The following is a 27,440-nucleotide window of genomic DNA, read 5'->3' as shown; positions in this document are numbered from 1 at the left end:
GAAGGCTTGGGTGCTTCCCCCAGCTTGGCCCAGGGCTGGCTCTGTGCTTGGGTGACTGGGATGGAGGCAGGAGGACAGGGCAGTCCCCTGAACATTACTAGGAGGTAGCCATCCTGCTTTGGGCACCTACAGAGTGTTGAAAGTGAGAGGCAAAAACAACTCTGTCTCCTATGAAGGAAAACATGACCTTTGGAAAGTGGATCTGCACGTTTCCTACAGGCCTCTGCCGTTAGAAGCAAGCCCTGCCCCCCTTCGCCCCAGCCTCCGACTGGGCTGCCTCCCTGCTTGGCAGACGGCTTGGACACAGGACCAGCCTAGAGATCATCTAGATGTTTTATTCAAGGAGGGCCCCTTCCCAGGGGCTCCTCCAGCAGCCTCAGTCCCCAGGGCTTTCGAGTACTGAATCTTCCCTGTGGGGGCCCACTGCTCTCCGCACCTACCTGCCTAAGAACTTCAGGCCTCTGTTCTCAGCCAGCCAATATAATGATCACAAATAAGCAACTGGGGTCGATGGGCCAACCCTCTCTCTATTGGCCATAAATTCTCTCTAGTCTTCCATCTCGTCTTTCATTTCCACTCTTTCTCCCATCTTTTTTTTTTTTTTTTCTTTTTAAGACAGAGTCTTGCTGTCACCAGGCTGGAATGCAGTGGCCCAATCTTGGCTCACTGCAATCTCCGCCTTCCAGGTTCAAGTGATTCTCCTGCCTCAGCCTTCCAAGTAGCTGGGACTACAGGCGCCCACCACCACGCCCGGCTAATTTTTATATTTTCAGTACAGATGGGGTTTCACCATGCTGGCTAGGCTGGTCTCCATCTCCTGACCTCGTGATCTACCCGCCTTGGCCTCCCAAAGTGCTGGGATTACAGGTGTGAGCCACTGTGCCCAGCCCCTCCCATCTTCTCAATTCATCCACTCAACCAGGTCCATTCATTCCCCTCCTGTTCCCTCACTTTTATATATTGAGGCTTTTTTGTCTGGCCTATTTCCAGAGATAATCTGAAGTACATTTCTCTCCTTAGATCTGAAAGTCACATTTTATTGTATTCTTACTGTATGCCATGCCCATGTGCAATATCTCATTACAAATTCCCATGGGGCCCTTATCCTCAACCTCACTCTATGAAGAAATAGGCTAATCGATGGATCCCAAACTTCAAGGCCGAGTAGCAGAGCCAGAATTCTAGCAGTTCCTCCTGCCCTCTGGGACACTGCTCCACACTGCCCCCCGATGGCCAGGCTAGGGGCTTCAGGGAGAATAGTTCCCAGGGTCTGTTCCCTTCCAGGTATAGGAAATCCTGGGATGACTGAGCAACCTGGGGCATGGGTAAGTCTAAGGAACTGCTCCCCTGCTGTGCTCCCCTCCTACTCCCAAGTGCTGATCAGAATGACACCTGGGGTGTACGTGGGGTTGGGGGAAGGCCAGGGTACAGAGCCTGCTGGAAATGGAGTCCCTGGGGGCTGGGTGTGAACATGATACCTCAAAACATGCCCTTTCCCCCAGTCCAGCTCACTGCTCCCTCAGTGGCCCAGGGTAAGAAAGGGAAGGAAGCCAAGAGATCCTGTCTGGAGTGAGACAGTGTGCGGTGTGGAGGGCAGAGCATAGTGGAAGATTGCATTCCTGGAGCTGAGCTGAGGAGCAAAGAGGGAAAAAGCCTTCCCAGCTCCCAGGCCTGCGCTCCTCTCCCCACCGGTCGCCTGGGTATGGGCAGGAATGACCCTGGTCAGCCCTTCTCCTGGATCCCTGGGGGCTGAGGGCAGATGTGGCTATCACTCTCAGCATTCCCCTCCACCTCGCGACCTCTCCGGCCCTACCTCAGCTTCCCCAGCTTTTGCTGCAGTCCTTCTTGCCCCAGCCTATGGGCAGCGGCCACCTCTCCTGTTCTTAAGGCAAGAAGAGATGCGCAAATAGAGAAAATAATTTAATAGAGAAACAATGAATGAAACTCTTCACACTCAGCCTCCTGCAGGGAGGACGGACAACTCTTGCCCAAGGAAGCATTTAAGGGCAGAAGGGCTAGAAATCACCAACACCTGCTGATTATTTAAAAGAAACTCTCAAATACATTCTTTTCCAGGTTAAATTCACTTTGTCCTCGTAAGTGCCCATGCTGTGGGCTGTGAAGGTATCAGCCCCATTGAAGAGATGGGGAGACCCAGGCTCAGAAAGAGGAAGGGGCTTGCTCAGGGCTCCATAGCGGCAGAGCAGGCCTAGAAGTGGGTAGCCTGGAGTGCACTGGGTCAGACCGTCTCCAAACCTCCCTCTCCCTGTCCCAGGCTCAAACTCCAGCACAAGGCCTGCACTGTGGCTAGTGTGGGGCCCAAAGAGGAACGGAGGTGGGAGAGATGAGGACCAAGGAACCCTCCTGAGTGCTCCCTAGGCCAGGGCAGGAACAAGGCATGGGCTTCTTAAACCCCAAAAGATACAACTTTCATGCTTGAAGGATTAACTTAAAGTACCAAGATGGCAGGCAGGTGTGAGTTCCCAGAAAGACTGGTGGGTTCTGTGGGGCTGAGTGCATACTGTGGGGAGGGTGGTCCCTGAGGGGTGTTGGAGTGCCCCATTCCAGTGCAAACAGGAGCTGAGTTGGAATAAGGGTTCCCGGGAAGGGCAGGCCAGGGGCATAGCTGCCTGCTGGCAGGGCGAGGGCAAGCACAGAAGTGCCCTGCAGGGGCCCCTTGCCCTCTTCTCGGAGCCAAAAATGATAGACGACTGTATGCCCCAAAACGGACAGGCACAGGACCCAGTAACCACCGAGTAACAAAGGTCTCATGAAAGAAGTGCTGTTCTCCCAGAGTCCTGCCCTCCCCTCCAGTATACAGCACAGCCATCAAACCGTCTGTGGGTGCAGAGTAACCTGAGGAAGGCTGGGGACTCTGGCATGTGGGGGTCTCAGCACTGTCCATCCAAGAAGCCTGCTCGCCAGGGCTGCAGTGGGCCGCTTCATTCTTGGCGTCAGCCTGGGTTAGTGTCCCTCTGCTCCAGATGGCTCATGTCTGTCCAATCATTCTTCTAGGGTCACTGAAGGGTACAAGCTATAGGGGGGAGGGGGACAATGGGGGAGGGTCAGTCTCAGGTCTTTGGTAAGGGAGGCAGAACTCAGGGCCCCCAGCCCTCACCCGTCCTTGGATGGAGGATCGACCCCAGGACAGGACTCACAGCTACGAACAGATTCCGACAGTCCCTCTTTGTCCAGGGTGTCAGCTTCCCAGCGAGATTCCCTCATCTGTGGGATGTGAAGGCAGCACAAGGGATGAGAGGCAGCCAGAGGCAGACACACGAGCCACAACCCACAGTGCCGAGCAAGTGAGAGAATGAAGGACGGGGACACGAGCCACAGCGCACAGTGCCGAGCAAGAGAGAGAGTGAAGGGCAGATACAGGGACGGGGAGGCCTGCAGAGGAAGCGGGAGAGCAGACATACACCAGCAGGGTGGGGACGACAGCCACAAGCAGAGAGCAACAGCACCCACAGACCCTAGCCCCAGCGCGGCCCCCATGTGCCCACCTTGATCTGCTCCTTCAGGTATTCAGCTCGGGCCATGAGGTTCTGAACCTGCCAAGGAAAGATATGCCCTTGGGTGTGGGGGATAGTGTGGGGGGTGGGGTTTCAAAGGGAACTCCTCCTCACCCCTGATGCTCTCCAGAACCCTCTGCCCCATCAGAACAACTTGCCTCCTGAGTCCCTTATCTGCTCCTTCCTCCAAGAAGCCTTCCCAGACTTTTTGCTGCTGGGTTCCCAGATCCCCCACTACCCTGTCTGAGCACCCCAGCCCTATGGTTTGACTTCCAGACTTGGAACACCCTGAGAGTGGGACATTCCAGAGGGAACCCAAAGAGGTCCCCACAGGTAAGAGCAGAGAAAGGGGAAGAGGAAGCCCCCCAACCCTCTCAAGCTCAGTGGGCACCTCAGTGTGAAGCAGCTCCCGCCTCCGGCCCGGGGGCTCCGCTGTAAAGAGAGGGCGTGTGGTGAAGGCAGGGCGGCCAGGGGCCCTGTCGGGGGCAGAAATGGGGGCCCTCACCTGCCAGCAGCAGCAGCAGCTCCCCCAGGCTGTGCTGGTACAGGTCCAGGGCATCCTGCTCCCCACCAGCAGCCTCCTCCTGCAGCCACAAGGACACCCCCGCTGCTTAGGGTCATGGCCTGGGTATCTCCCCGCCCTGCCCCGACCCACCTGGACCCCTCCCACTGGCACAAACCTTGGCCATGGCAGCTGAAGCCACTTCCAGGGCAGCTAGGAGGCGTGGCTTGTCCCGGGCCATCTCTGAGATGATGGGAAAGGCTCAGCGTGAGGGAAGCAACCTGCCTGTTCGCTGCAGGATGCCTCTCAACACCCGCCTCCCCCTCAGGCTGTCGGGAGGTTTGCTGGGGGCCCTGGGGTCAGCCAGAAACCGGAGTCTACCTCTGAGCAGGTCTCGGGCAGAGGTCCCCTGCCTCAGCAGGGCCTGATTGGAAGAGGAGACGATGGCCTTGAGCTCCTCGGCCCTGGACACGTACTGCCCCACCTGTAGCAGGGAAAGGGCCTGAGGAGGGGTGGTCTCACCCGCTACCCTTGCCAGAACCCACCTCCAAGTTCTCCCTCTGCATTGTTAGTGACTGCCTCAAGCTATAAACATGTCAGGGGGCAAATGAGGCTGGCCTGACCCATTCCCAGCCCTGTGTTGCAGGAGAGGAAGTTCCAATTCTAAGAGAGCCATTCCGCAGGGGCCCCCGAGATCTCCGGGCCTTACCCCCTGCCCCCCCACTTCCTCATGGGGACTCTCACCCACCTTTGCCTTAATTGCCTCCTTCCGCTGGGCATCCACTTCATCTGCAGAAAGTGAGGTCACATGAGGAGTCTGGGCGAACCCCTGCCCACAATGAACCCTCTGGAATCCCTCAAAACACAATATTCCAGGTTTATGCTCTGCTTTGTCGCCTACAAAATTCTAGATAGAGAACTTCTGGAATCCACCTACTGCAGCCACAGATGACTCCCATCCCTGCTGCACCCACGAGCTTCAGGCATGGCCTGGGACTCACAGTGCAGGGCAGGTACGAAGAAGTCCAGAGCCTTGCAGTAGAGTGATAAGGCGGCTGCTGCATCCCCCTCCTGGTCTTTCTTCACAGCCTGCACCACCAGGGCGGTCTGGGGGATGGGCAGATCAGGGTTCAGGTCCACCTCCCTATTCTCCCACGCTCACCAAGATGGGAGATCAGCTCCCCTGAGCCCGCCCTCTGTCTCTGTTGGGCGAGTCACCAATTCACCGCCAACGGGGGCAACAAGACCTCCAGCCCACCCTCAGCCCACCCCAGCCCCAGCCGTCTGCTCACTGCTCGCCCCAGACTCTCCCCACTGGGCATGTGCTCCAGGTCCACCCAGGGGTGCACAAAGAAGTCCTGGAAGGAGATGCGACGGCTGGGGTCCCGCTCCAGGAGCCGCTGCAATAGGTCCCGGCAGTCTCGGGAGAGCAGGGGCCGCAAGGGGAGCTGCAGGGAAGGGAACGGCAGGGACAGATCACACTGGGCTCCAGCCCCTCCACCCCTACCCCAGCCCAGGGGTCTGCAAGGAACCCCAGAGGTACGCATTGGACAGGTGGGGAACCCGAGACCGAGGAGGAACAGGATGGGTCAAGATGATGGAGCCAGTGGAGAGCCAGGCCTCCATCCCTGGGCTCCCGGCGCACCCTCGCTGGAGCCCTGAGCTGAGCTAGAATCGTGTTTCTGAGTCCTTATTTCCCTCCCTGGACTATGCTCCTGGGAAGGCTGGGCCTGGCTCTGCTTTGCATTCTCCCCACAAGGGCCTGCAAAATAGGCACTGTGCTGCCTGCTGTGGGCTGATCTGAGGCCCTGGGACAGCCTGGCACCTCGACTTCCAGCCTGGAGCATGCCCCTCCACCACAAAGGCAGCCTGGAGCCCATACTCCAGTCTCTGCAGGTCAGAGCGAGGTCTAAACCCTCAGGGCCCTGGCTCCCTCTGCCCCCCAATGGTCGCTAAGGCCCTGCTAGACCCACCTCGATGACCCGGTTGCTACGGATCTTCTCTTCCAGCTCCGAGAACGACCTGGAGGCAAAGGGGGGCTGCCCGAAGAGGGCTTCTGTGGAAGGGAGGCAGAGCGGAGGCTGGGAGGGAATGGGTCAAGCCTGGCCTGACGCCCCTCAGTAGGGGCCCTGGGCCAGCAGTCAGTTTTCATCAGAACCCTTCAGAAGTGGCCCAGAGAGGCCCTGCCTGAGGAAACAGTGTAGGCCTCAGGGTGAGAAGCAGGGAAAAGAGGTCTCACCATATAGGATGACCCCCACGGACCAGAGGTCCACGCGGGCGTCATACTGCCGCTGGCACACCATCTCGGGGGCCATGTAGAGGGGGGAGCCACGGAGCACGTGCTTCTCATCCCAGGGGGACATGTGTTGTGCGAAACCAAAGTCTGCAGGCAAGAGGCGGGGCAGCAGGGCTTGAATTCCAGCTGCTTCAGCTCCTGGCTTGTAAAGCCTCACCCCAGGCTCCTTTCCACCCTCCAGACCTGCCAGGATCAACCCTATTTCCAAGCCTCTGCTCATCATTAGGCTGGAACATCCTCCTATATCTGCCTCTGGGGTATAAAACCTACCCATCCTGCACAGCTCCCTTGCGTACCTTTTCCTAGGAAGCCCACCTGATCACACCAGCTACATGGGTAAGCCCCTACCCTCTCACTGTCCCCCCAGGCTTAGGTTCTATCACAGTCTCTGGCCTCCAGCGTCAATTATTATCCAAATCTTATCAAGGGTCACCACCTCCTACTCCCCCACCACACACCCTCCTATGTGGCCACAGATGGAGTCACAGACTTGAGCCCCAATTCTGATGACAGACCAAGTCCAATCCCTGCCCACAGAGGGATCCCTGATGCTGGTCACACACTGAACCCTGGCACCGTTCCCAGATTGACCCCTAAACCTGGACACACAGTGAGTCCCAACTCTGGCCACAGACTGAGCCCTAACTCCACCCATTATGCTGCTGGACTTGAGCATGGGTAGCCTCAGAAAGGTTCCACCTTTTGATGACAGGGTCCAACCCCAGACTTCGCAGCCTGTCACTCTTTGAGGACTCTATAGAGGGCTCCATAAGAAGCAGGGCTGCTGAGTGAGCCCAGGCAGAGGGAGGCCTCTGCACTCTCCAAACCTCATCCCTGCTGGTTCAGACACAGACCTGCCAGTTTTAGGTGGGGCTTCTCCAAGGAGCTCAGTAGAATGTTCTGTGGCTTCAGATCCAGGTGAGAGATATTCCGTTCATGCAGGAATTGCAGGGCGCTAGCTGAGGAGCGGGACCCACAAAGAGAGACAGTTCAGAGCCCATTCCCGCCTGCCTCTCGCCTCCCCGGCTCACATCTGCCTCCTCAAGCCCGCACAACCCCAGTTTCTGCCTGGCTGGTCTAATGTTGTCCATATAAGCACCAAGCTCCTACCACTTCTAGGAGTTTGCCACCCCACCCAAGTGCCCACCCTCCTTCCCTCTGCCCCTTCACAAGTCTCCCCGCCTCTCAGAAGCTTCTCTGGATGCCCCAGCCCTTGAGAATCGTGCTCTTTTCCTTGGCACAGCACTTGAGTCCTAACTACAGGATTCTGGAATGTTCTACAAGGTCCTTATATTATGTTCTATGTATGGAAGCCTGAACACCCCACAGAGGGGGGTTACTCCCTCATCTCTCCCACAGCGTCCTTGAGCAAGGGTGGAGTGTATGAGATAAACAGGACCCTAAAATTTCAGGCTGTGCAAGAGGCAGCTGCAATGCGTGCCAAGGCTCTAAGCCTGGGGGAGGGGTGGGATGGTGGGGGGCAGAGAACAAGGGACGGAGTGTCAGGCTGGGGTCACAGGCCTTTACCTAATTGCTGCATGAAGACACGCGCCACTTTCTCAGGCAGAATCCTGCGGGTATGGATGAAGCGAGACAGGTCGCCCCCTGCGCAAAACTCCATGATGAGGTAGATATTGTCACTGTCCCACTGTGTTTAGAGGTAGAGAGGCGGCCTGAAGAGAGTGTCCCTTCTCCAGCTCCCTTTGGCAGCGGCCCCGCCCCAGGCTCGCACCTGAAAGTCTTTCAGCTGCACAATGTGGGGATGTCGAATGCCCTTGAGGATTTCAATCTCCGTGAGGAGGTTCTCCACCGATGCCTTGTTCAGACTTTTCTTGGCTACACACTTTATGGCTACCACCTCACGAGTGTCCTTCTGCGGGACAGGAGATTTGGGGACTCTGCCTTGAGGGGGCCAGGACCCTTGTCTGACTGGAAAGACTCTATCTGGTTCCCTCTGTCCCCCCACCCCGCCCCTCCCCGGGTCTACCTACTGCACACCAGCACCGGGATTCCCAGCTTTCCCTTGTGAGGCCAGTGAGGAATGCTGATTCTGGAATCCTGGCTTCCCGACACAGCCTCAGCCTGGTCTTCTCCAACCCTCGGCTAGATGATCCATCTCTTTGCATTCTGGAGTGCTCCCGGCAGAGGCATGTCACTCAGGGTTCTAGAACCGCCCACTCTGCCTCCTAACTGGCTCCAGTCCCAGACTCCTCCTAGCCCACCAGGTAACCTGTTTTGGGCCTGTTCTTCAGCCACTGACCCTGCAGGTGGGTGCAGGTGCGCTCTTTAAGACCGAAGCGTGGCAGTCGGCTCCAACCTCTGCCGAGGGTCAGGCTGGGGCGAGGTCGGCCTCCCGTCCCTAACTATTCCCACACTGTCGCTAACCTCTCGGAGTCTCCCCAGCCGGCACCAGCCGGGCTAGCTCGGGCGGGCACAGGGCCACCGGCCGGCACCCACCTTGGCGTAGGCCTTGTACACCGTGGCGTACGTGCCGCTGCCCAGGCGCTCGGTGAGGATGAAGCCGTCCAGGCGAGGGGGACACCAGCCGGGCCCCGCCATCCCGGCCGCCTGCGCCCGCGCAGGCGCTTCCTCGGTGCGGGCGGCGGTTCCGGCGGGTTGGGGGGCGGGCCGAGCACGCGGCGGCTCCACGCTGCCCCCAGCGCCGCCCGCCGGAAATGCAGCGCGCATCGGGGACGCGGATCCGCCCGGCTCCCGGCGCCCCTCCCCTGTCCCCGGGCCTCGCCGGGTCACGCGCCCAGCCAGTTCCTGCAGGGCCCACGAGGGGACACGGAGGCCCCGCGAGCCTAGAAGTTAACAGAGGACGGCCGGCGCGGTCTCCGGGGACTCCCAGAGGGCTCAGAGGCGTCTAGAGATCGCCCATGTGAGGGCGCGGGCGGCGGAGCGGGCGTGTGTGGGGGCGACGGCGTCCGGGAGGCTCCCAGGGCCCCTCCCCAGGACCCGCAGCTCGGAAAGGAGAGCTACTGGCACGAGAAGGCGCCTTTGGAAGAGGTCGCGTTGGCTTCCCAGGCCTCCCAGCTGCTTTTCACTTTTCTGAGGAACGGCCTTGACGACCTATTTATTGCATCTTGACTGTCCCCACTCTCCAATCTTAGCAGCAGCGCCCAGCCCCTAATCCTGTGGGCTGCCCCGTCCTCCCAAGTCCACCAGACATGTGGGCCAGTGTTGTCTGAAAATGTCTTTTTATTTTTATTTAAGCACAAAAATTGAGACGTAACATATACATTTGTACATAGAGGGGAAAAAATACCAGAAATGAGTTTATAAAACCCCAGCCGCTGCTAGTATCATTCAGTGGCTGGGGCCTGCGTCTGCCTCAGGCCCAGAGCCAGAGGCTAGTTTTGTGGGAAGGCCCCCCAGTCCACACACCCACTCGGCAGCATCGGGAGACAGGGTGCTGGTTTTAAGGGTGGACTCTTAGGTGTCTATCACAGTGACATACCCCCCGGGGTGTAAGCCAGACTCCACTGGGTATTAGGGGGCCCTCCGAGAGATGGCTCATCAGTCCCCGCTGAGGGATGCGGTTCTGGACTGGCTGGCTCTGCCCTTCCTGAAAGTCTGGATGCTGCTGATGGGGAGCATGGGCGGGGCAAGCGGCATCTGAGGCAGAGAGAAAGGCAACCGTCCCTGGCGGTGGGGGGGGGGGAGTCACAGCAAACCAGGGCCAAACCAACCACACCAGGACAGGCAGACCCCACCCTCCTAGAAGACGCTGGGCAGGACAGCTTGGGGTCAGTGTCCTTGGTTCCTTCCAGTCCCCAAATCCCAACCAACGGCATTGCACATTCAGAAAGTCTGAAGAGAGTAAGGCTCAGCAAGGGAGGGCTCCAGAGGGCTCAAAGTGCCATCCCCTGCAGGAGGGTGCAGAGGGCTAAAGGGCTGTGAATCCGTTTCTGAGGAACACGAGGCAGGGAAGAGCTTAAGGCAACCAGCCTTCTCTGGATCCGTTTATGAGGCAGAGAAGAGCTTGAGGCAACCAGCCTTCTCTGGAAGCCTGGAGACAACTGGAGTGTCTGTCCACCAAAGCCTGAGATCTGTCCACCAAAGCCTGAGAGAGGCTTATTCCCAGCCCGGGCAGGAAGGGCTGGGCTGTGTCTGAGAAGCCAGATTCAGGCCAGGCCTGCAGGGTGGGGGAGTCAAGGCCCAAGACCCTGGCAGAAAACTCCAGCTGGGGTGGGCCCAGGTCAGCCTGTGATCCCAACCGTGTGGGGGTATCTGTGTGTGCACAGGACGAAGAGAACTTCAGTCCCACTGCTTCCAGAGACAAAAGAATCCTACCAAACCATCACCAGAGAAGGAAAGAGAGCTTTGTTTTCTTTGTACGTAGAGGGGAAAAAAAAAGCCCCTGTCCCTTCCGTTCCAGGGAGAGCTGGTCGCTGAGGGAGGAGGAAGAGCCATGGCAAGAACCCTGCCAGGTCTGTGCTGGGCACAACCACCACCACATAAGGCACCCACGGAAAGTGCAGCTCAGAAGGCAGGCGAGAGAAAGGCTGAGGGGGAGAGAAGAGAGAGAGGAGGACTAATTCCCCTGGAAGGCTCCTTGGGCAGCAGATGAAGCAGCTCTGTGGAAGGTTCTGCTGCTGAAGATGCCCTGGGAAAACTCCTCCTGGGCCTGCTGGAAGCTGGCCCCTGTCCGGCGGTACAGGGAGTGCACCTGGCGAAGAGGGGTGGGGTGAGAGAAGCCTGCCCTATGGGCCCACCAGGAAGCCAGCCATCCAGGTTATACTCCCAAAGGGGTCACCAGAAGCCTGGCACTGCCTGACCCCCGCAACCAGATCCTTAGAGAAAGGTGCTGGACCTTTGGGGGCCTAGGAAGCCCAACTGCAGCGGTGAAAAACATCTCGTGGCAAGGGCAAGAAACAGTTGCCTGCTTCCTCCCATTTGCTGTCAGCCCTGCCCACACCACTCACCCGCTGCAGGAGGAAGACTGAGAGCACGGCACAGAGGGTGAAGAAGCCAGCCACCACCATCATGATGACTGATATGGCCAGGGACTGTTTCTCCAGTGTAGACAGGGCTGCAATCCAACCGCTATAAAGGGAAGAAGAGGCCAGATGGAGCAAAGTGGAAGTGGGCTCCAAGAGTCAGCATAAGGGGCTCTTCTCCAAGTGGCCGCTGTGTCCTGACCATCACCTTGGCATCTCCCCACAGCACAGGGAGCCCTATGAGCCAGAAGCCCTTGGCCTGTGAGGCCAGACCTCCGTGAAGGCTGACAGGCCCACACTACCCCATTCACAAGGGGAATCTTCTGGTTATGTGAGGTCTGAAAGGGAGGATGTGGTTGCTGCCTTCACAGAGTCAGAAGTAGCACTGGGCTGGGTGCTATGGCTGTCACCTGTAATCCCAGCACTTTGGGAGGCTGAGGCAGGAGGATCTACTTGAGCCCAGGAGTTCAAGACCAACCTGGGCAACAGAGGGAGGCCCTGTCTCCATAAAAAATAAAAAAAGGCCAGGTTCGCGCCTGTAATCCCAGCACTTTGGGAGGCTGAGGAAAGCGGATCACTTGAGGTCAGGAGTTTGAGACCAGCCTGGCCAGCATGGTGAAACCTTGTCTCTACTAAAAATACAAAAATTAGCTGCGCATGGTTGCACACGCCTGCAATCCCAGCTACTCGGGAGACTGAGGCAGGAGAATCACTTGAACCTGGAAGGTGCAGGCTGCAGTGAGCCAAGATCATGCCATTGCACTCCAGCCTGGGTGACAGGGCAAGACTCCAACTCAAAAAAAAAAAAAAATTAGCTGGCTGTGGTCATACATGCCTGTGGTCCCAGCTACTTGGGATGCTGAGGTGGGAGGATCACTTGAGCCCATGAGGTTCAAGGCTGCAGTGAGCTGTGATCACGCCACAGCACTCTAACCTGAGCAACAGAGTGAGACCCTGTTAGGAGAAAGGGCTGGGCACAGTGCCTCATGCCTGTAATCCCAGCACTTTGGGAGGCCAAGACGGGTGCATCACGAGGTCAGGAGATCGAGACCATCCTGGCTAACACAGTGAAACCCCGTCTCTACTAAAAATACAAAAAATGAGCCAGGCGTGGTGGCAGCCGCCTACATAGTCCCAGCTACTCGGGAGGCTGAGGCAGGAGAATGGCGTGAACCTGGGAGGCGGAGCTTGCAGTGAGCACAGATCATGCCACTGCACTCCAGTCTGGGCAACAGAGACTCCATCTCAAAAAATAAATAAATAAATTAATTAATTAATTAAAAAGGTAGCACTGGGCTGGGCCTTTTTCTGCTGCTTTGGGGGTGGGGAGTATGGAAAGCGTGGCTGCTCACTCCTGAGGACCCACCTTCTGGGAAGGAGGATCACTGGCCAACTTGCTGTCACCTGTCTGAGCCCCATGTCCTCATCTGTAAAAGGGATATCCTCATATTTCTTGACATCAAAACTTACTACAAAGCTACAGTCACTAAAATAGTGTAGGACTGGCATAAACATAGACATATAGATCAGTGGAATAGAACTGAGATTCCAGAAATAAACCCATACACCTATGGTCAGTTAATTTTTTCTTTTCTTTTTTTTTTTTTTTTTTGAGATTGAGTCTTGCTCTGTAGCCCAGGCTGGAGAACAGTGGCGTGATCTCGGCTCACTGCAACCTCTGCCTCCCAGGTTCAAGCGATTTTCCTGCCTCAGGCTCCCGAGTAGCTGGGATTATAGGCACCTGCCAATGTGCCTGGCTAATTTTTGTACTCTTTGTAGAGACGAGGTTTTCCCATGTTGGCCAGGCTGGTCTCAAACTCCTTTCTGACCTCAGGTGATCCACCTGCCTTGGCCTCCCAAAGTGCTGGGATTACAGGCATGAGCCACTGTGCCCCGCCGGTCAATTAATTTTTGACAAGGGTGCCAAAACCATTCAAAGAGAAAGAGTAATCTCTTCAACAAATGGTACTGGAACAACGATATCTACATACAGAACAATGAAGTTAAATACTTATTTCAACCATATACAAAAATTAACGTAGGCCAGGCACGGTGGCTCATGCCTGTAATCTCAGCACTTTGGGGGGACAAGGCGGGAGAATCACTTCAGGATCACTTCAGAATCAAATCCAGAATTTGAGACCAACTTGGGCAACATAGCAAGACCCCATCTCTACAAAAAATTTTAAAAATTAGCCAGGCATGGTTGTGCATGTCTGTAGTCCTAGCTACTCAGGAGGCTGGGGCAGGAGGATCACTTGAACGCAGGAGGTCAAGGTTATAGTGAGCTATAATTTTGCCACTGCACTCCAGCCTGGGTGACAGAGCAACACTTTTTTTTTTTTTGAGACAGAGTCTCACTCTGTCGCCCAGGCTAGAGTACAGTGGTGCCATCTTGGCTCACTGCAACCTCCACCTCCCAGGTTCAAGCAATTCTCCTGCCTCAGCCTCCACAGCATCTGAGATTACAGGTACCCACCAAAACACCCAGCTAAATTTTTTTGTATTTTTTGTAGAGACGAGAGTTTGCCATGTTGGCCAGGCTGGTCTCAAACTCCTGACCTCAAGTTATCCACCTGTCTTGGCCTCCCAAAGTGCTGGGATTACAGGCATGAGCCACGGCACCCAGCCAACTCAAGCCTTCTGATTCCCAGTACAGGTGCAAACGGCAGTCATGAATCACAGCTTTTCTACCAGGGTCTTACTTAGGTAACAAGTAATGAAATTGGGTCACTGGTCAAAAGGGACCAGATTAACAACAGCAGGACAGGAAGCATGAGTGGTGGTGGGAGGGCAGCATGCACTTGTTTGGAGGGCAAGGGGAGGAAGCCTTTCTCTCCCTACTTCTCTGGACTTGCCAGCTCTGCCGGAGGGAGGGGACCAAAATAGCACCGCCCTTCCAGGCTCAGGCTGTCAGCCAAGTGCCAGTCTGACCTTTCTGCAATGCTCCCTGTGCACTGGGGCAGAAAGGAAAACATCAGCCATCAGCTTTTCTTTTGAGATTAATTTTGAGCTGAGAACTGAGGTACCCTGGAAACTCAAACCAGCCGTATGCTCAAAGAGGGCGGCCAGAAGAAGCCTGTCCAGGGGAGGTGAGGGACCCGTCTCCTTAAGTTACAAGGCATCTGGAAAAAGTCGCAGCTCAGAGTCTGCAAAGGCCGGGGCATCCATCAGCTTCCAGGAGGGTGTGGCAGGAGAAAAGGAAGAGGCTGCAATCCAGTGCAGGACACTGTCATGGTAGCCTAAAGAGTCAAGCCAAGTTCACCCACAACACCCTGGAAAGTGGATAGCAGGGAAAGATAGATAGTGTCTTTTTTTTTTTGATACAGGATCTCACTCTCTCACCCAGGCTGGCATCCAGTGGTGCAATCATGGCTCACTGCAGCCTCAACCTCCTGGGCTCAAGTGATCCTCCTGCTTCAGCCTCCCAAGTACCTGGGACTATAGGTGCATGCCACTGCACCAGGCTAATTTTTTTTTATTTTTGGTAGAGACAAGATCTCCCTGTGTTTCCTAGGCTGTCTCGAACTCCTGGGCTTGAGCAATCTGCCTGCCTCGGCCTCCCAAAGTACTGGGATTCCAGGCATGAGCCACTGCACCCGACCAATAGTGAGTGTCTTTTGATGTCCTTAGTATCAAGGAGAAAAAAAAAAGTGAGTGGCTACTGATGAAGAAGTGGAGAGAAGGCCCAAAGCAGATCCGAGCTGGCCCATTCACCCACTCCCCGGCATGGGAAAAGCAGGACACTGGCGGGGCTCTGTGGGAGCTAGAAAACAGGGTAAGAGAGGCTGAGTCCCATATCCAAAGCCATATCCCTCTGTGATGCCCAGGTCTCACCTGTCCCCCAGGCCAGGGATGCCAACCAACTGGATGATGTAGATCCCTATTTGACAAAAAAATACAAAGAAGAACACAAAGAAGCTGAAAGAGTTGTCGGACCTGTGGAGAGAGAGGGAAATGAGAAGTCACAAGGGGGCTTGGGCCGTGTTCCTCAGCATCCTTACTTGGTGTGACATCCCTCCTCACTAGGAGCCAGGAGGCAGCATGGGCAAGAGACAGAGCTCCAGGGGCCCAGCCACACCATCCATAAGGACACACACACACCCCCCACCATAATCAAGAAAAGCTTGCCTTTCACTGCCTTCCAATTTAAGGAGTCGGTGCTTGACCCCTTCCTCAAAGAGCTGATAAAGTTGCTCCCCCAAAGGACAATATAAAGAGCCTAACACTCCTGCAGTGAGCCAAGATCCCGCCACTGCACTCCAGCCTGGGTGACAGAGTAAGACTCTCTCTCAGAAAAATAAGTAAATAAAAAATAAAGAACCTAACACTCCATCTCCTGGAGTACTTGCCTTTCATAACAGGCAAGAAAAACTAAGCCAAAGGTGTAAATCTCTTAATAATAAAACTGTATGAGGCCAAGAATTTGAGACCAGCCTGGCCAACATGGCAAAACCCTGTCTCTACTAAAAACACAAAAATTAGCTGGGTGTGGTGGTGTGTGCCTGTAATTCCAGCTACTTGGGAGGCTGAGACAGGAGACTCATTGAACCTGGGAGGTGGAGGTTGCAGTGAGCTGAGACTGCGCCATTGCACTCCAGCCTGGGTGACAGAGTGAGATTCTGTCTCAAAAAAACAAAACAGGCCGGGCACAGTGGTTCACGCCCGTAATCCCAGCACTTTGGGAGGCCGAGACAGATGGATCACTTGAGGTCACGAGTTCAAGACCAGCCTGGCCAACATGGTGAAACCCCATCGCTACTAAAAATACAAAAATTAGCTGGGTGTGGTTGCATGTGCCTGTAAGCCCAGCTACTCTGGAGGCTGAGGCAGGAAAATCACTTGAACCCAGGAGGAGGAGGCTGCAGTGAGCTGAGATCGCATCATTGCACTCCAGCCTGGGCGACAGAGCAAGACTCCCTCTCAAAACAAAAAAAACAAAAACAATAGAACTTGAGGATACGTGGTAACAAAGAACAATGAGAAAAAAACAAAACCTGTACATCTGACTGGAAGAAAAAAATATTTGGGAAACAGGGGACACCAGACAAAACTCTCTCACAAGCTGAGGACTTCCATCTCTATGTCCTTGAGGGCTAGATCACAGTGAGGGTTCAGGGCCTCCAATGGTACAGGGATGGTTCAGCCACTACCCTAACCCCTCTTCCCAGGGCCTGCTGGGCTCCCAGCCCTGAAAGCATAAACCCTGAGGTACAATTCCAGAACCCCTGGGGGTCTGTAAGGTATATCCAGCTATGTTCCCAGTATCTAGCTTAGGTGTTGGCACTCTTGAGTTATTGGGAAGCATCAATAGTCATAGAGAAAGAGCCCTTGAGAGCACTCATCTGACACTACCAGAGAAGCACACCTTAGAGCCTCAGAAGGGAGTTCCCAAAGAGCGTCCCCTCCCCCTTCCCAGTAACGGCATCAGCCAGACTGGGAGCAGTGGGATGGCAGGTCCCGTCTCTAGGTCTCCTGTGCCTGGTCAAAGGACAGGGCCCAGAGCAGACCTCAGGTACAGAAACTGAGGAACAGGGCCCCCAATCTTTGCTCTGGGTGGGAACAGAGGAACAGAATGTAGGGAAAGTGGATTTCCCTACATTCTATTCTGCTCTAAGACTTGGATGGGGTCCCAGGGCCTATAGCCCTTAGCCTGCTACCCGGGATGCCAGCCATAAAGTCTCACCCCTTGCGCCGGCCTCACTCACCTAAAGGCCTTATAGATGGGTCGGTACCAACAAAGGAAGGCACAGGGAGTGAAGATCAGAAACCATAGGATGGAGAGGCCAAAGTCCACTCCCTTGGAGCTGTCGCCCGAGAACCAGGCCAGGCAGGCAAGCAGGTTCAGAAACAGAGTCACTGAATGCACTGGGGAAGGGGACAGGACAGTTATGATTTGTGCCACAGTGGCTGAGGGGCTCCAGTGTGGCAGCCACTCCCTAGGAGAGGTGAGGTTCATGCTGCAAAGGCAGCTGCTGAGACAGAGGAGCCCGCTCTGTACCTAGGCAGGGATAGTTCCCAAATCCTGGTTTTATGGGACCTCAAAACCAGGGATCAAACTACGTTCCTGAGAGGTGATGGGACAGCCCAGGTATCTGAGGGGTGTGGAGGGAGGATGCAGACCCAGGGCTGGTCCTTGGGGAAGGAAGTCTTTCTCTTAGCAATGCTTTTCCCTGGCCCTGGATGGCCCCTGATGGAGCTGCAGGGGGAGTATTCTTCCTCACCCCTCAGAGTCCACAGGCCTGTGGGCAGGGAAGGCCTTCACCTAAGGAGGGCCTTTTAGTGAAGTGAGCTCTGAAGGAACTTGGAAGCCTCTAGTTAGTCCCACCCTCCCTGATCTGTGGTCTGGACTGCTCCTTTCAAGGAGGTTTCCAGACAGGGGGCAGCCTGTGGGCAGAGGCATCTCCCCAACCCAGCCCAGGCACTGAGGAAGGCTGGAGTCTGCTGAAAGCCTGTATATACCAGGGAGAAGCAGCCAGGGCCAAGATGGGGCTCTCAAGTCACACCCAATTCGCCCTTGCGCTTGGAAGGCAGGAGTAGGACTCACACATCCACAGATAGTAGAGCATCTTGCATATCCGCTGGTAGTCGGCAGGGATCTCTGTGGAGAAATCCTGATAGAAGCAGGGCTTCACAGGGCACCACGAGGGCAGGGGGGGCCAGTTGTTCTGTCTCACTGGGTAGGGGAAAAAGAGTGATGAGGTAAAGGCCCAGCCTTAGAAGGGGCATCGAGGTGCGTGCACGCCAGCACAGTGTATGGGCCAAACCAGGGTTCCCAGAGGGGCTCCAGCAAGCAGGGCTTGGAGTCTGCATGGAGCATGGAGTGGGACAGAACAGGATAATGGAACCCAAAGAGATACCAACAAGCTCACACGGAGATAACAGACCCCAAATGCACTGGGAAATACAGAGAGCTGAACAGCCTAGTGATTATTTTTATTAACAAGCAGCCCATAAGTGTGAGAACTCAGTTCATCATCGTTAGCAAGGAACTGTGGGACCAATGCCCCTATGCTGTCAAAGAATCAAGGAATTTTAGAGCTAGGAAGGAGTGCAGAAGTAATCTACAGCCATTACAACTACACTGCAGGTCTCCTGACTTGCAAGTCTCCTGACCAGCGTCCTGCGATGAGAAGAGCCCCACAAAACTCTGAGGCAGCTCAGGGTGAACGCTGAGAGGCCCTCCGCACAGGGTTCAGGACACTCTTCTATGCCAGGCAGGGCAGCCCCAGGCCCAGCAGCCTCCCTTACCATGCAAGTTGGCTACAGTGTTCTGCAGCTCCCGCTCCTTGCGTTCCAGCTCGGCAGCTTTCCTGTCCAGTTCTTCCTGCTGCTGAAGCAGGCCTGCCTGGGCTGCAGACACCACGGCCTGGAGAGAACAGGGGAGGTACAGGGACAGCCAGACACAACAAACAGAAACAGTGTCAGCCTGGGTAGGCAGGCAGAGAGGCCTTGCCCCAGGCAGGGACAGCCAGCAAGGAGTCTCAGAAGCAGTCCCCGCCCCACAGAGTGTCTTAGGTACCAGAGACCACCTTAGAGAGGCCAACCTGTCTTCCACTGCCCCCGTACCTTCCTGACCCCTTGGCCATGACTAGGCTCTTCTCTCCCCTCATCCCTAAGCTTGAGTTGGGAAAACTATCCCCAGTGGCTTCTCCACCTCTTCCCCATACTGGGTCAAGGCAGAGCTTAGTCATTGTGACCTTTGGGAAAAAGACCTCACAAGAAACTAAACTATAACAAGAAACCCACAGACCCAAGCCTCATTTGAAGAGCCTGGTGTATATGTGAGAAGGAAAACAGTGCAAGCCTGCTAGCAGTGAGTGGAAAGGGGAGACATGTGAGGGCAGATGGCATGTGCCTGAGCCTCAGGATCTGTACAAGCACCCTGCCCCATGGCCTGCCCCCAGGAGCTGCCTCCTGAGGGCCCCCTAAACTGCAACTGGCTACAACCCAGGACAGCCCCTTAGGTGTGGCCCCGCCCTGCCTGGCTTTAGTGGCTTGCAGAGTCAACACTTATCTCCTCTCCAGGTAGGGCAGAGCCTCTGAGTAACAGTAAGGGACTGAACAGACCTGGCCCCAGGGCCCTGCACCTGCTGGCAGCTGCTGCCATTTGGGCCAGGTTCCTCCTGAAGGATGAGACTACAGTCCTTTTTAGGGAGAGATCTCAAACTGGTCATCTCACAGGATGACAAACCAGGCACAGGTGTACACACACACATGTATACACACACCAACCTCTCCAAAAGCTCTTCAAAGACCTAAGGCTGCCTTGGAGAGGCAAGTTGCAGGCACCGGGGGCAGAAGCAGGAGCAGAACTGACCCCACTGTGCCACGCTGGGGGTCTTGACCTCCTCCAAGTCTGTGACGTCAGTTGAGAAGGACCCAGCTCCCTACAGCCCACCACCCAGCTGCACAGAAAAAAAGACACCTCCGCATGTAAGGCCTGCCTCACCTCCACAGGGCTCTAGGGCCTGGGAGGGGTGCGGGGCAGGCTCCGGGTGCCCTGCCCTTCTTCCTGCTCATCTATACTAGGCCTACCTTCGGAAGCTTTCGCATGTCGCTGTCTCTGAGAATACTTTCTCCTCCTAGGAGCATCTGCCTCTCTGAGAGCTCGCTCACTGCCAGGAATTGGGCAGGCAGGAACTTGCTGGCCTGTCTAAGCAGGAGCTGCAACACACAACTCCACCATGGGTCATGCTCATAGGGGCAGCGAGGAGCGCGGCAGGAGGGCAGTGAGGCGGCGCAGTGGAGCACCAGGCACAAAGCAGGCAAGATTCACAGTATTTGGTGAAGGGACAAAGGAAGACAGGAAGGAAGGTGAGAATTAATGAAGTTAAAAAAAAAAGAGAGATTCTGGGCCCCAAGGAAGAGAGAACAAGCCAAAGGCCCGAGGAGGACCTGGAGGGGTACAACAGGGACAAATCCCCTCTCTGGAGGCACCAAGGAGCTGGGCCTGGTGAGTAGAGCTTATTTCTCAGTGGTGGTGGTGGATGGGATGGAGGGAGTAAGGATATTAATTGGCAGAGCAGCCCCTCTACTTATAGGTGACCAGCTCCAAACAGATTATCGAGAGGGCCCTTAGGGGCCAAGGCTGAAAGCTCTCTGCTTGCCCCCAGCCTCAGGGCTCAGCTACTGGTCTGGGTGATTCCCTCACTGGAGAGAAAAGGCCAGAGTTCTTTGTCAGCAGTACCTGGGGGGTCGGCTGGGTTGGTTCCACTGATGGCTGGAGAACCGCTGGCTGCGAGGACCCAGGGAGTTGTGTGACAGGAACTGTTGTCGCTGCATTTGTCTACATGGAACAAATCAAAGGACAGAAGTGAGTGGGACTCCATTAGTTGGTGACGAGGGGGCAAACCCACAGCAGGATGAGTGATATGCCCCTGCCTGTGAGGGAACTCCCTCGGGGCCTGCACTGGGCCTTCCCCTGTGGCTTCCCAGCCAACAAGCCTCAGGTTCAGGCCATCTGATCCCTAACCCAGCACCCCTGGGCTCGCTGGGTCCAGCACTCTTGCGCACTGCCCTGACCTCTTTGGGGAGGGGCCCTGGTCACAGATCCCAAGGGGAGAATTTTACAGAGCATTTGGTGGCTTTCCCATCCTTACCCTGCCTCCTGGGTTCATGTTAGGACCGTCCCTTTGAGGACTGCCGCTTCTCGGAGCTGCTTCTGTCCCTGCCAAGGATCCCTGCCCCGGAGACCCCGGCACCGCCCCGGAGACCCCGGCACCGCCCCAGAGGGCCATAGGATTTGGAAAGAGGGCCTGCTCACCAACCTCTGAGAAGGGGTTGAATTCCGCCAGGCTGCCCTGCGGGGCGTTGGTCAGCTGGGTCACAGAGGGATCCTGAGAAGGTGAAAAAGAGCCCTCAGACACAGTGGAGAAAACCCGGGCCAGGGGCCGGCGGGCGAGCTGGTGACGCCTGACTGAAGCGGGGCTGCTGATCACCCTCCCGGGACCCTGATAAGCCTCTCTGGAAGGGTCCTGTGCCTGCCCCTGCCACACCACAGCTGCAGTCCCTTCTCCCTTCCTGGAAAAGTTTCAGCCCAGAAGAGACCCAGAGCAAGCTTTACCCAGAAGCTTGAGAGTACACACCACGCAGGCTCCTGTTGGTGCCCTATAAGATTCAAAATGGTTCACAGTATTTACCTCTAGGGAGTGGTTTTTTGTTTTTTTTTTTTTTTTTTTTTTTTTTTTTTGCGGGGTGGGGTGCTGAGGGGCAAGTGAATGGGGTGGTGAGGGCAGAGACTTACTATTGACTTTATAACCTTTCTGTACTGTTTTACTTATTATTCATTTATTCCTCTTATTTTTTATTTTTTTATTCTTTCGAGACAGAGTCTTGCTCTGTCACCTAGGCTGGAGTGCAGTGGTGCAATCTCGGCTCACTGCAACCTCCGCCTCCTGGGTTGAAGCGATTCTCCTGCCTCAGCCTCCCGAGTAGCTGGGACTATAGGCGCACGCCACCACACCTGGCTAATTTTTGTATTTTTAGTAGAGACAGGGTTTCACCATGTTGGCCAGGATGGTCTAGATCTCTTGACCTTGTGATCCGCCTGTCTCAGCCTCCCAAAGTGCTGGGATTACAGGCGTGAGCCACCGTGCCTGGCCATTCCTCTTATTTTGTAAAAGACAGTCTAAAGTAGCCCGGCGTAGTAGCTCACGCCTGTAATCCCAGTAGTTTGGGAGGCTAAGGCGGGTGGATCACCTGAGGTCGGGAGCTCGAGACCAGCCTGACCAACATGGAGAAACCCTGTCTCTACTAAAAATATAAAATTAGCCGGGCGTGGTGGCGCATGCCTGTACTCTCAGCTACTTGGGAGGCTGAGGCAGGAGAATCACTTGAACCTGGGAGGTGGAGGTTGCGGTGAGCCCAGATTGCGCCATTGCTCTCCAGCCTGGGCAACAAGAGAAAAACTCCATCTCAAACAAAAAAAAAAAAATAGTCTAAGGTTCTAAATCATGCTGCTGGCTGCCAGTACTGATTTTATTAAATCAGGCACACTTGCTAAGAGCAGAGATATGATGGGCTGAGGTGAAAATCCAAGAAAATGTTTTTGGGTTTCGGGGGTTTTTTAAAGTCTTTTCATAAAATCCAAGAATGTCCTCAGAACACAACCTTGTCTCCCTTTCCCATCTGATCTCGGCATGGGGCTCTGCCATCCTCTTTACTGCACCCCTGCTGGCCTGGGGCAGTTGTCTTCACCCTGCCCCGCCCCAAGGAGACCTCCTCCGCACCCTCCCCTTCCTGGTAACAGATGCAGGGCTCAGGTCCAGCTTCACAGCCATGCCTGGGCTCCGTGAGGAACAGCCCTGAGGGTGGCCAAATTCAGGGCTGTTCCTGCCTGTGGAGACACCACTCGGGTTCCACACCTCACCCCACACCCCTAATTATTAAACCAGATGCTTCCATACTTCAGGCCCAGCCTCACCTCCACCGGAAGCCTCTGCAGAGCCAGTTCTTTTTTTTTTTTTTAAGACAGGGTCACGTTCTGTTGCCCAGGCTGGAGTGCAGTGGCATGATCTCGGCTCACTGCAGCCTCCGCCTTCTGTGCTCAAGCTATTCTCATGCCTCAGCCTCCTGAGTAGCTGGGATTTCAGGCGCCTGCCACCACGCCTAGCTAATTTTTGTATTTTTAGTAGAGATGGGGCTTCACCATGTTGGGCAAGCTGGTCTTGAACTCCTGACCTCAGGTGATCCGCTCACCTCAGCCTCCCAAAGTGCTGGGATTACAGACGTGAGCCACTGCACCTGGCCTCCAGTTCTTTTTTTTTTTTCTTTTTCTTTTTTAGAGACAGGGTCTTACTCTGTTGCCCAGGCTGGAGTACAGTGGTGCAATCATAGCTCACGGTAGCCTCAAACTCCTGGGCTCGAGCAGTCCTCCCATCTCAGCCTCTGGAGTAACTAGGACTACACACATGAGCCACCAGGCCTGGCTGATTTTCAAAGTTTTTTTGTAGAGATGGGGTCTTGCTTTGTTGTCGAGGCTGGTTTTGAAGTCCTAGGCTCAAGTGATCCTCCCACTCTGGGCTCCCAAAGCGCTAGGATTACAAATGTGAGCCACCTCGCCCTGTCCAGATCCAATTCTTAAATACGATGCTAATATTAGACGTAACCACAGAGTGACCCCCTCAATTTACGGATGTAGAAACTGATACTCACCATGATCCTAGGACCCAAAATGGGAGCTCTCTTCTTACTCTGAACATTTATAGAGCTGAGGGTCAGCATTGAATATGTTCTCTGGTTTTATCACAGATACAACCTCTTATCTCTTATCTTCCCACCTGAGCCACCAGTTCATAGAGGGTGTAACTGTCTGACTGCCTCTAGGCATACAGCCAGAACTCACTGTGTCTGGACGGGCCTCATACTACAGCCTCCACCCCTTCCAACCTCCTCTGTGACAGACTGTGGCTATGTTCTTCCTGCTGAACACCACCTCTGCCCTGATGGTTCCTGCAACTTGGACAAAGTGACAAGGTGAAGTTCAGGAGGCTCTGTGTTGCTGAGGAATTGGCCCTGAGGTTATTTCATGCCTGAATGACCAGTGGTTTACTACCAGAATCATCTGGCTTCCTGCAAGGAAGATTTGGGGCTTGGTATCTGTTCCCCTCTCAGACTCAGCAGATACTTTGCCACCGCTGAAGTCACTGAAATTGGATCTACCATCCACAGAACTGGCTCAAGTCTGAGTCACCAGAGGACAGAGGAAGAGGGGCCGCTCTGGTAGCAGTTTCAGGTGCTGGCATACAGAAAACTGGCCAAGGTGCACATGTTTAATAGGTGATCTCCAGGCCCACAAAGAGATGCCATTTCCTTTATGAATGGCAGACAGAAGGGGACTGTGATGGGGATGATAGGGTGACTGCCCTGTCCACTCTGATCCCTCCCCTTTTCCTAAAATCTTAAAGACATGGCCTTGGACCCCTCACCAGGCTCCTCATAAACAAATCTGATCTCCATTAGTAAGTTGGAAACTCCCTGCAGCCATGTGCATCTGTGTCTAGTTCATACTTTAGTTCCCTGGTGCTTGGTGAAGGGCCTGTGGCAGCACAGCAGCTCAGTGGTTTGAGAAGACACGCAGCATGCTGTAGGGCCTCCCTCTTTTTAGGAAGCACTGCCCAAGTGCCAGGGCATAGCAAACAGGAGGCACCTGCATCACAGCAGTAGCCCAAGGGCCTGGAAGCACGTTGCCTAGGAAGAGCAACCTAAAACGCTGAGACAAGTGGATATTTTCCCATCTAAGAAAACCTAGGCTCTTTCTGAAAGATGTGCGTGGCTTTAAGACAAGCTGAGCCCTGGCAAGAAAGGGAGAGAGGAGGAGGGACTGGGGAAGGAAGCTGACAGTTACTTAGTGTCTACAGTGTGCCAAACTCACCACACAATGATGCTACTGTGAAATTCTAGTCACCCCAGAACTAGCCACTGTGTCGAGTTGTCAGAAAAGAGGATTTTACTGGCCTTCCTTGACCTGGTTCTTCAAGAGACTTATGACCCCCTAATCCACTATTTATAATGACTTTACTTCTCTCCTGGTACCTAGGGTGGTACTAGTTATACTCCATACTTGAGAGAGCTGAAGAGAGTCACTCCAATCAGCTTCTCTGTTCTGTGGCTCAGCTCGGGACCCTGGCTGAGAAAAGCTACAATGCAGCTCCTCATTTAACCCTCACAACAGCCTTATGAGGGAAGAATATTTATATTTTGCAGCTGGAAAAGCTCAAGCTCAGAGAAGGGAAGTAGCTTGTCTTAAGGTCTCAGGGGTGAGTGGCTCAGCCAGATTTTGAATCCAAGTCTGTCTCCAGGGACACAAGATGGTAAAGCTGAGTGGGCAAAGTATCTCAAAGCCTGGTACGGAGCCTGACAAATTGAAGGCGCTCAGTGAATATGCGGCGGAATGAATGAGCCCCACTCCAGGAGGACACTGACAAGGGCTTCTGCTTGTTTCCTTGCTTCCTTCTTTCCTTCAAAGAGCTTTTTTTTTTTTTTTTTTTTTTTTTTTGAGACAAAGTCTTGCTCTGTCGCCCAGGCTGGAGTGCAGTGGTGCAATCATGGCTCACTGCAAGCTCTGCCTCCCGGGTTGACGCCATTCTCCTGCCTCAGCCTCCCAAGTAGCTGGGACTACAGGCACCCGCCACTACGCCCGGCGAATTTTTTTGTATTTTTAGTAGAGACGGGGTTTCACCGTGTTAGCCAGGATGGTCTGGATTTCCTGACCTCGTGATCCACCCACCTCAGCCTCCCAAAGTGGTGGGATTCAGGCGTGAGCCACCATGCCCGACCCTAACTGGCTTTTAAATGGGTCAAGTAGGATAGTAAGGGCTAAGTTTCACCTACAAGGAGGAATAACCTAAAACCCCCCTGCAGTGCCACTCAGACTGGCTAATGCCCTTTACTGAATTTATAACAAATAAAAGGCTCTTAATCTCAGTTCTTTTCATTCAGCAACCAGCTACAGTGTGAGGAACATACCACAATGAACAAGACACAGCTCTCGCCCTTCTGGAGTCCACAGTCTGGTATCTGAGACAAGTGGACACCCCCTGAAGGGGTGCTGGGGACCACGGCAAGGTGCAGAGCAAAAACAGGAAGAAGGGGAGACACCTCAGCGGGCTTCGAGAAAGGCCAGGTTGCAGAAGAAAGACAGACAGCAAAGGCCCAGATCAGTAAGGCCCCCCACCACTGCAGGGCAGGGGGGCACTTCCATATAGCTGGGGGGTAAAGTCAGTGAGGGAAGAGAGGCAGAGGCAGGCAGAGTTAGGCTGCAGCTCTGCCAGGAAGGGCCATGAAAACCACACTTTTTTTGTTTTTTTGAAACGGAGTCTCACTCTGTTGCCCAGGCTGGAGGGCAGTGGTGCGATCTCTGCTCACTACAATCTCCACCTCCCAGGTTCAAGCGATTCTCGTGCTTCAGCCTCCCGAGTAGCTAGGATTACAGGCACGTACCACTACGCCCGGCTAATTGAAAACCACACTTGTCACTGGTTTGGAAACCTCATTCCATGCGTTTCACAGGTGCTGGCTGTCTGAGCTCTCTGTGACTTTTCCTTGCCTTCCCTTCTTGTATTCCACCCAGGCTCCCAGTGTGAGGTTTATTTCAGGCTCCAAATAAACACATTAAATAAATATCTTATCTTATGGACTAAAAAAAATTCAGGGCCAGCCAGGCACGGTGGCTCAAGCCTGTAATCCAGCACTTTGGGAGGCTGAGGTGAGAGGGTTGCTTGAATCCAATTTGAGATCAGCCTGGGCAACATAGCGAGACACTGTCTCTTTTTTTCATACTAAAAATAAAAAACAAGTTTAGGCCTGGCGCAGTGGCTCAGGCCTGTAATCCCAGCACTTTGGGAGGCCAAGGCAGACGGATCACCTGAGAACAGGAGTTCCAGACCAGCCAACATGGCAAAACCCCATGTCTATTAAAAATACAAAAATTGGCCAGGTGTGGTGGCTCACACCTGTAATCCCAGCACTTTGGGAGGCCAACGCAGGAGGATCACCTGAGATCAGGAGATCTAGACCAGCCAACATGGGCAACATGGTGAAACCCCATCTCTATTAAAAATACAAAAATTGGCCAGGTGTGGTGGCTCATGCCTGTAATCCCAGCACTTTGGGAGGCTGAGGCAGGTGGGTCACCTGAGGTCAGGAGTTTGAGACCAGCCTGGCCAAGATGGCAAAACCCCGTCTCTACTAAAAATACAAAATTAGCTGGGCGTGGTGGCAGGCGCCTGTAATCCCAGCTACTTGGGAGGCTGAGGCAGGAGAATCGCTTGAACCTGGGAGGCGGAGGTTGCAGTGAGCCGAGATTGTGCCATTGCACTCTAGCCTGGGAGACAGAGCAAGACTCTGTCTCAAAAAAAAAACTAGCCAGGTGTGGTGGTGCACACCTGTAGTCCCAGCTACTTGGGAAGCTGAGGCAAGAGAATCACTTGAGGCCGGGCACGGTGGCTCACGCCTGTAATCCCAGCACTTTGGGAGGCCGAGGCGGGTGGATCACGAGGTCAGGAGATCGAGACCATCCTGGCTAACACAGTGAAACCCTGTCTCTATTAAAAATACAAAAAAAAAAAATTAGCCGGGCGAGGTGGCAGGCGCCTGTAGTCCCAGCTACGCGGGAGGCTGAGGCAGGAGAATGGCGTGAACCCCAGGGGGCGGAGCCTGCAGTGAGCCGAGATCGCGCCACT

General features: G+C 54.7%; 2 protein-coding genes across 8 annotated transcripts in view; both read right to left on the bottom strand.

The window, feature by feature from the left end:
* Positions 1 to 1,907: 1,907 nt before the first annotated feature.
* On the bottom strand, positions 1,908 to 9,041 carry ULK3 (unc-51 like kinase 3). Of its 6 annotated transcripts, none has more exons than XM_055277762.2 (17): positions 8,771 to 8,920; positions 8,305 to 8,440; positions 8,046 to 8,186; positions 7,841 to 7,961; positions 7,168 to 7,272; positions 6,257 to 6,400; positions 5,991 to 6,073; positions 5,310 to 5,465; positions 5,019 to 5,124; positions 4,766 to 4,806; positions 4,399 to 4,501; positions 4,196 to 4,260; positions 4,021 to 4,099; positions 3,907 to 3,947; positions 3,507 to 3,554; positions 3,159 to 3,225; positions 1,908 to 3,034 (listed from the first exon to the last, which is right to left on the bottom strand). In XM_055277762.2, the coding sequence occupies exons 2-17, from the start codon at positions 8,437 to 8,439 to the stop codon at positions 3,018 to 3,020; spliced, it is 1,452 nt and encodes a 483-aa protein (XP_055133737.2). In that variant the 5' UTR covers position 8,440; positions 8,771 to 8,920; the 3' UTR covers positions 1,908 to 3,017. The 6 variants fall into 6 exon arrangements, 5 of the variants coding, with proteins under 5 accessions (XP_055133737.2, XP_063494849.1, XP_055133738.2 ...); XM_063638779.1 differs by having other exon boundaries at positions 4,399 to 4,441; XM_055277763.2 differs by lacking the exon at positions 8,305 to 8,440 and having other exon boundaries at positions 8,771 to 9,041.
* A 455-nt stretch (positions 9,042 to 9,496) lies between these two features.
* SCAMP2 (secretory carrier membrane protein 2) overlaps positions 9,497 to 27,440 on the bottom strand; it is a 31,941-nt gene continuing 13,997 nt past the window's right edge. The window contains exons 2-10 of one of the 2 annotated variants that reach the window (XM_055277754.2): positions 21,027 to 21,095; positions 20,447 to 20,545; positions 19,795 to 19,923; positions 18,508 to 18,625; positions 17,804 to 17,932; positions 16,965 to 17,124; positions 15,094 to 15,195; positions 11,242 to 11,362; positions 9,497 to 10,985 (exon numbers count right to left, since the gene is read on the bottom strand). In XM_055277754.2, coding sequence (XP_055133729.2) covers positions 10,851 to 10,985; positions 11,242 to 11,362; positions 15,094 to 15,195; positions 16,965 to 17,124; positions 17,804 to 17,932; positions 18,508 to 18,625; positions 19,795 to 19,923; positions 20,447 to 20,545; positions 21,027 to 21,095 — 1,062 coding nt within the window. In that variant the 3' untranslated portion in view covers positions 9,497 to 10,850. The remainder of the gene's footprint in view (positions 10,986 to 11,241; positions 11,363 to 15,093; positions 15,196 to 16,964; positions 17,125 to 17,803; positions 17,933 to 18,507; positions 18,626 to 19,794; positions 19,924 to 20,446; positions 20,546 to 21,026; positions 21,096 to 27,440) is intronic. The other variant, XM_055277756.2, reaches the window with a different exon arrangement.

The sequence above is a fragment of the Symphalangus syndactylus genome, chromosome 5, assembly GCF_028878055.3.
Source record: "Symphalangus syndactylus isolate Jambi chromosome 5, NHGRI_mSymSyn1-v2.1_pri, whole genome shotgun sequence".
NCBI classification, from domain to species: domain Eukaryota; kingdom Metazoa; phylum Chordata; class Mammalia; order Primates; family Hylobatidae; genus Symphalangus; species Symphalangus syndactylus.
This window is presented reverse-complemented; position numbering and strand designations above follow the sequence as displayed.

What these genes read in the sequence shown, in the direction of transcription:
- ULK3 (XM_055277763.2), bottom strand. Translation starts at nt 9,001, where the DNA reads ATGCGCGCTGCATTTCCGGCGGGCGGCGCTGGGGGCAGCGTGGAGCCG. An exon ending in CGTGGGGGTCATCCTATATG is followed by an intron (nt 6,074 to 6,256) that starts GTGAGACCTCTT and finishes TCCCTTCCACAG; the next exon opens with AAGCCCTCTTCGGGCAGCCC. An exon ending in AGGAGGCAATTAAGGCAAAG is followed by an intron (nt 4,502 to 4,765) that starts GTGGGTGAGAGT and finishes TCCCTGCTACAG; the next exon opens with GTGGGGCAGTACGTGTCCAG.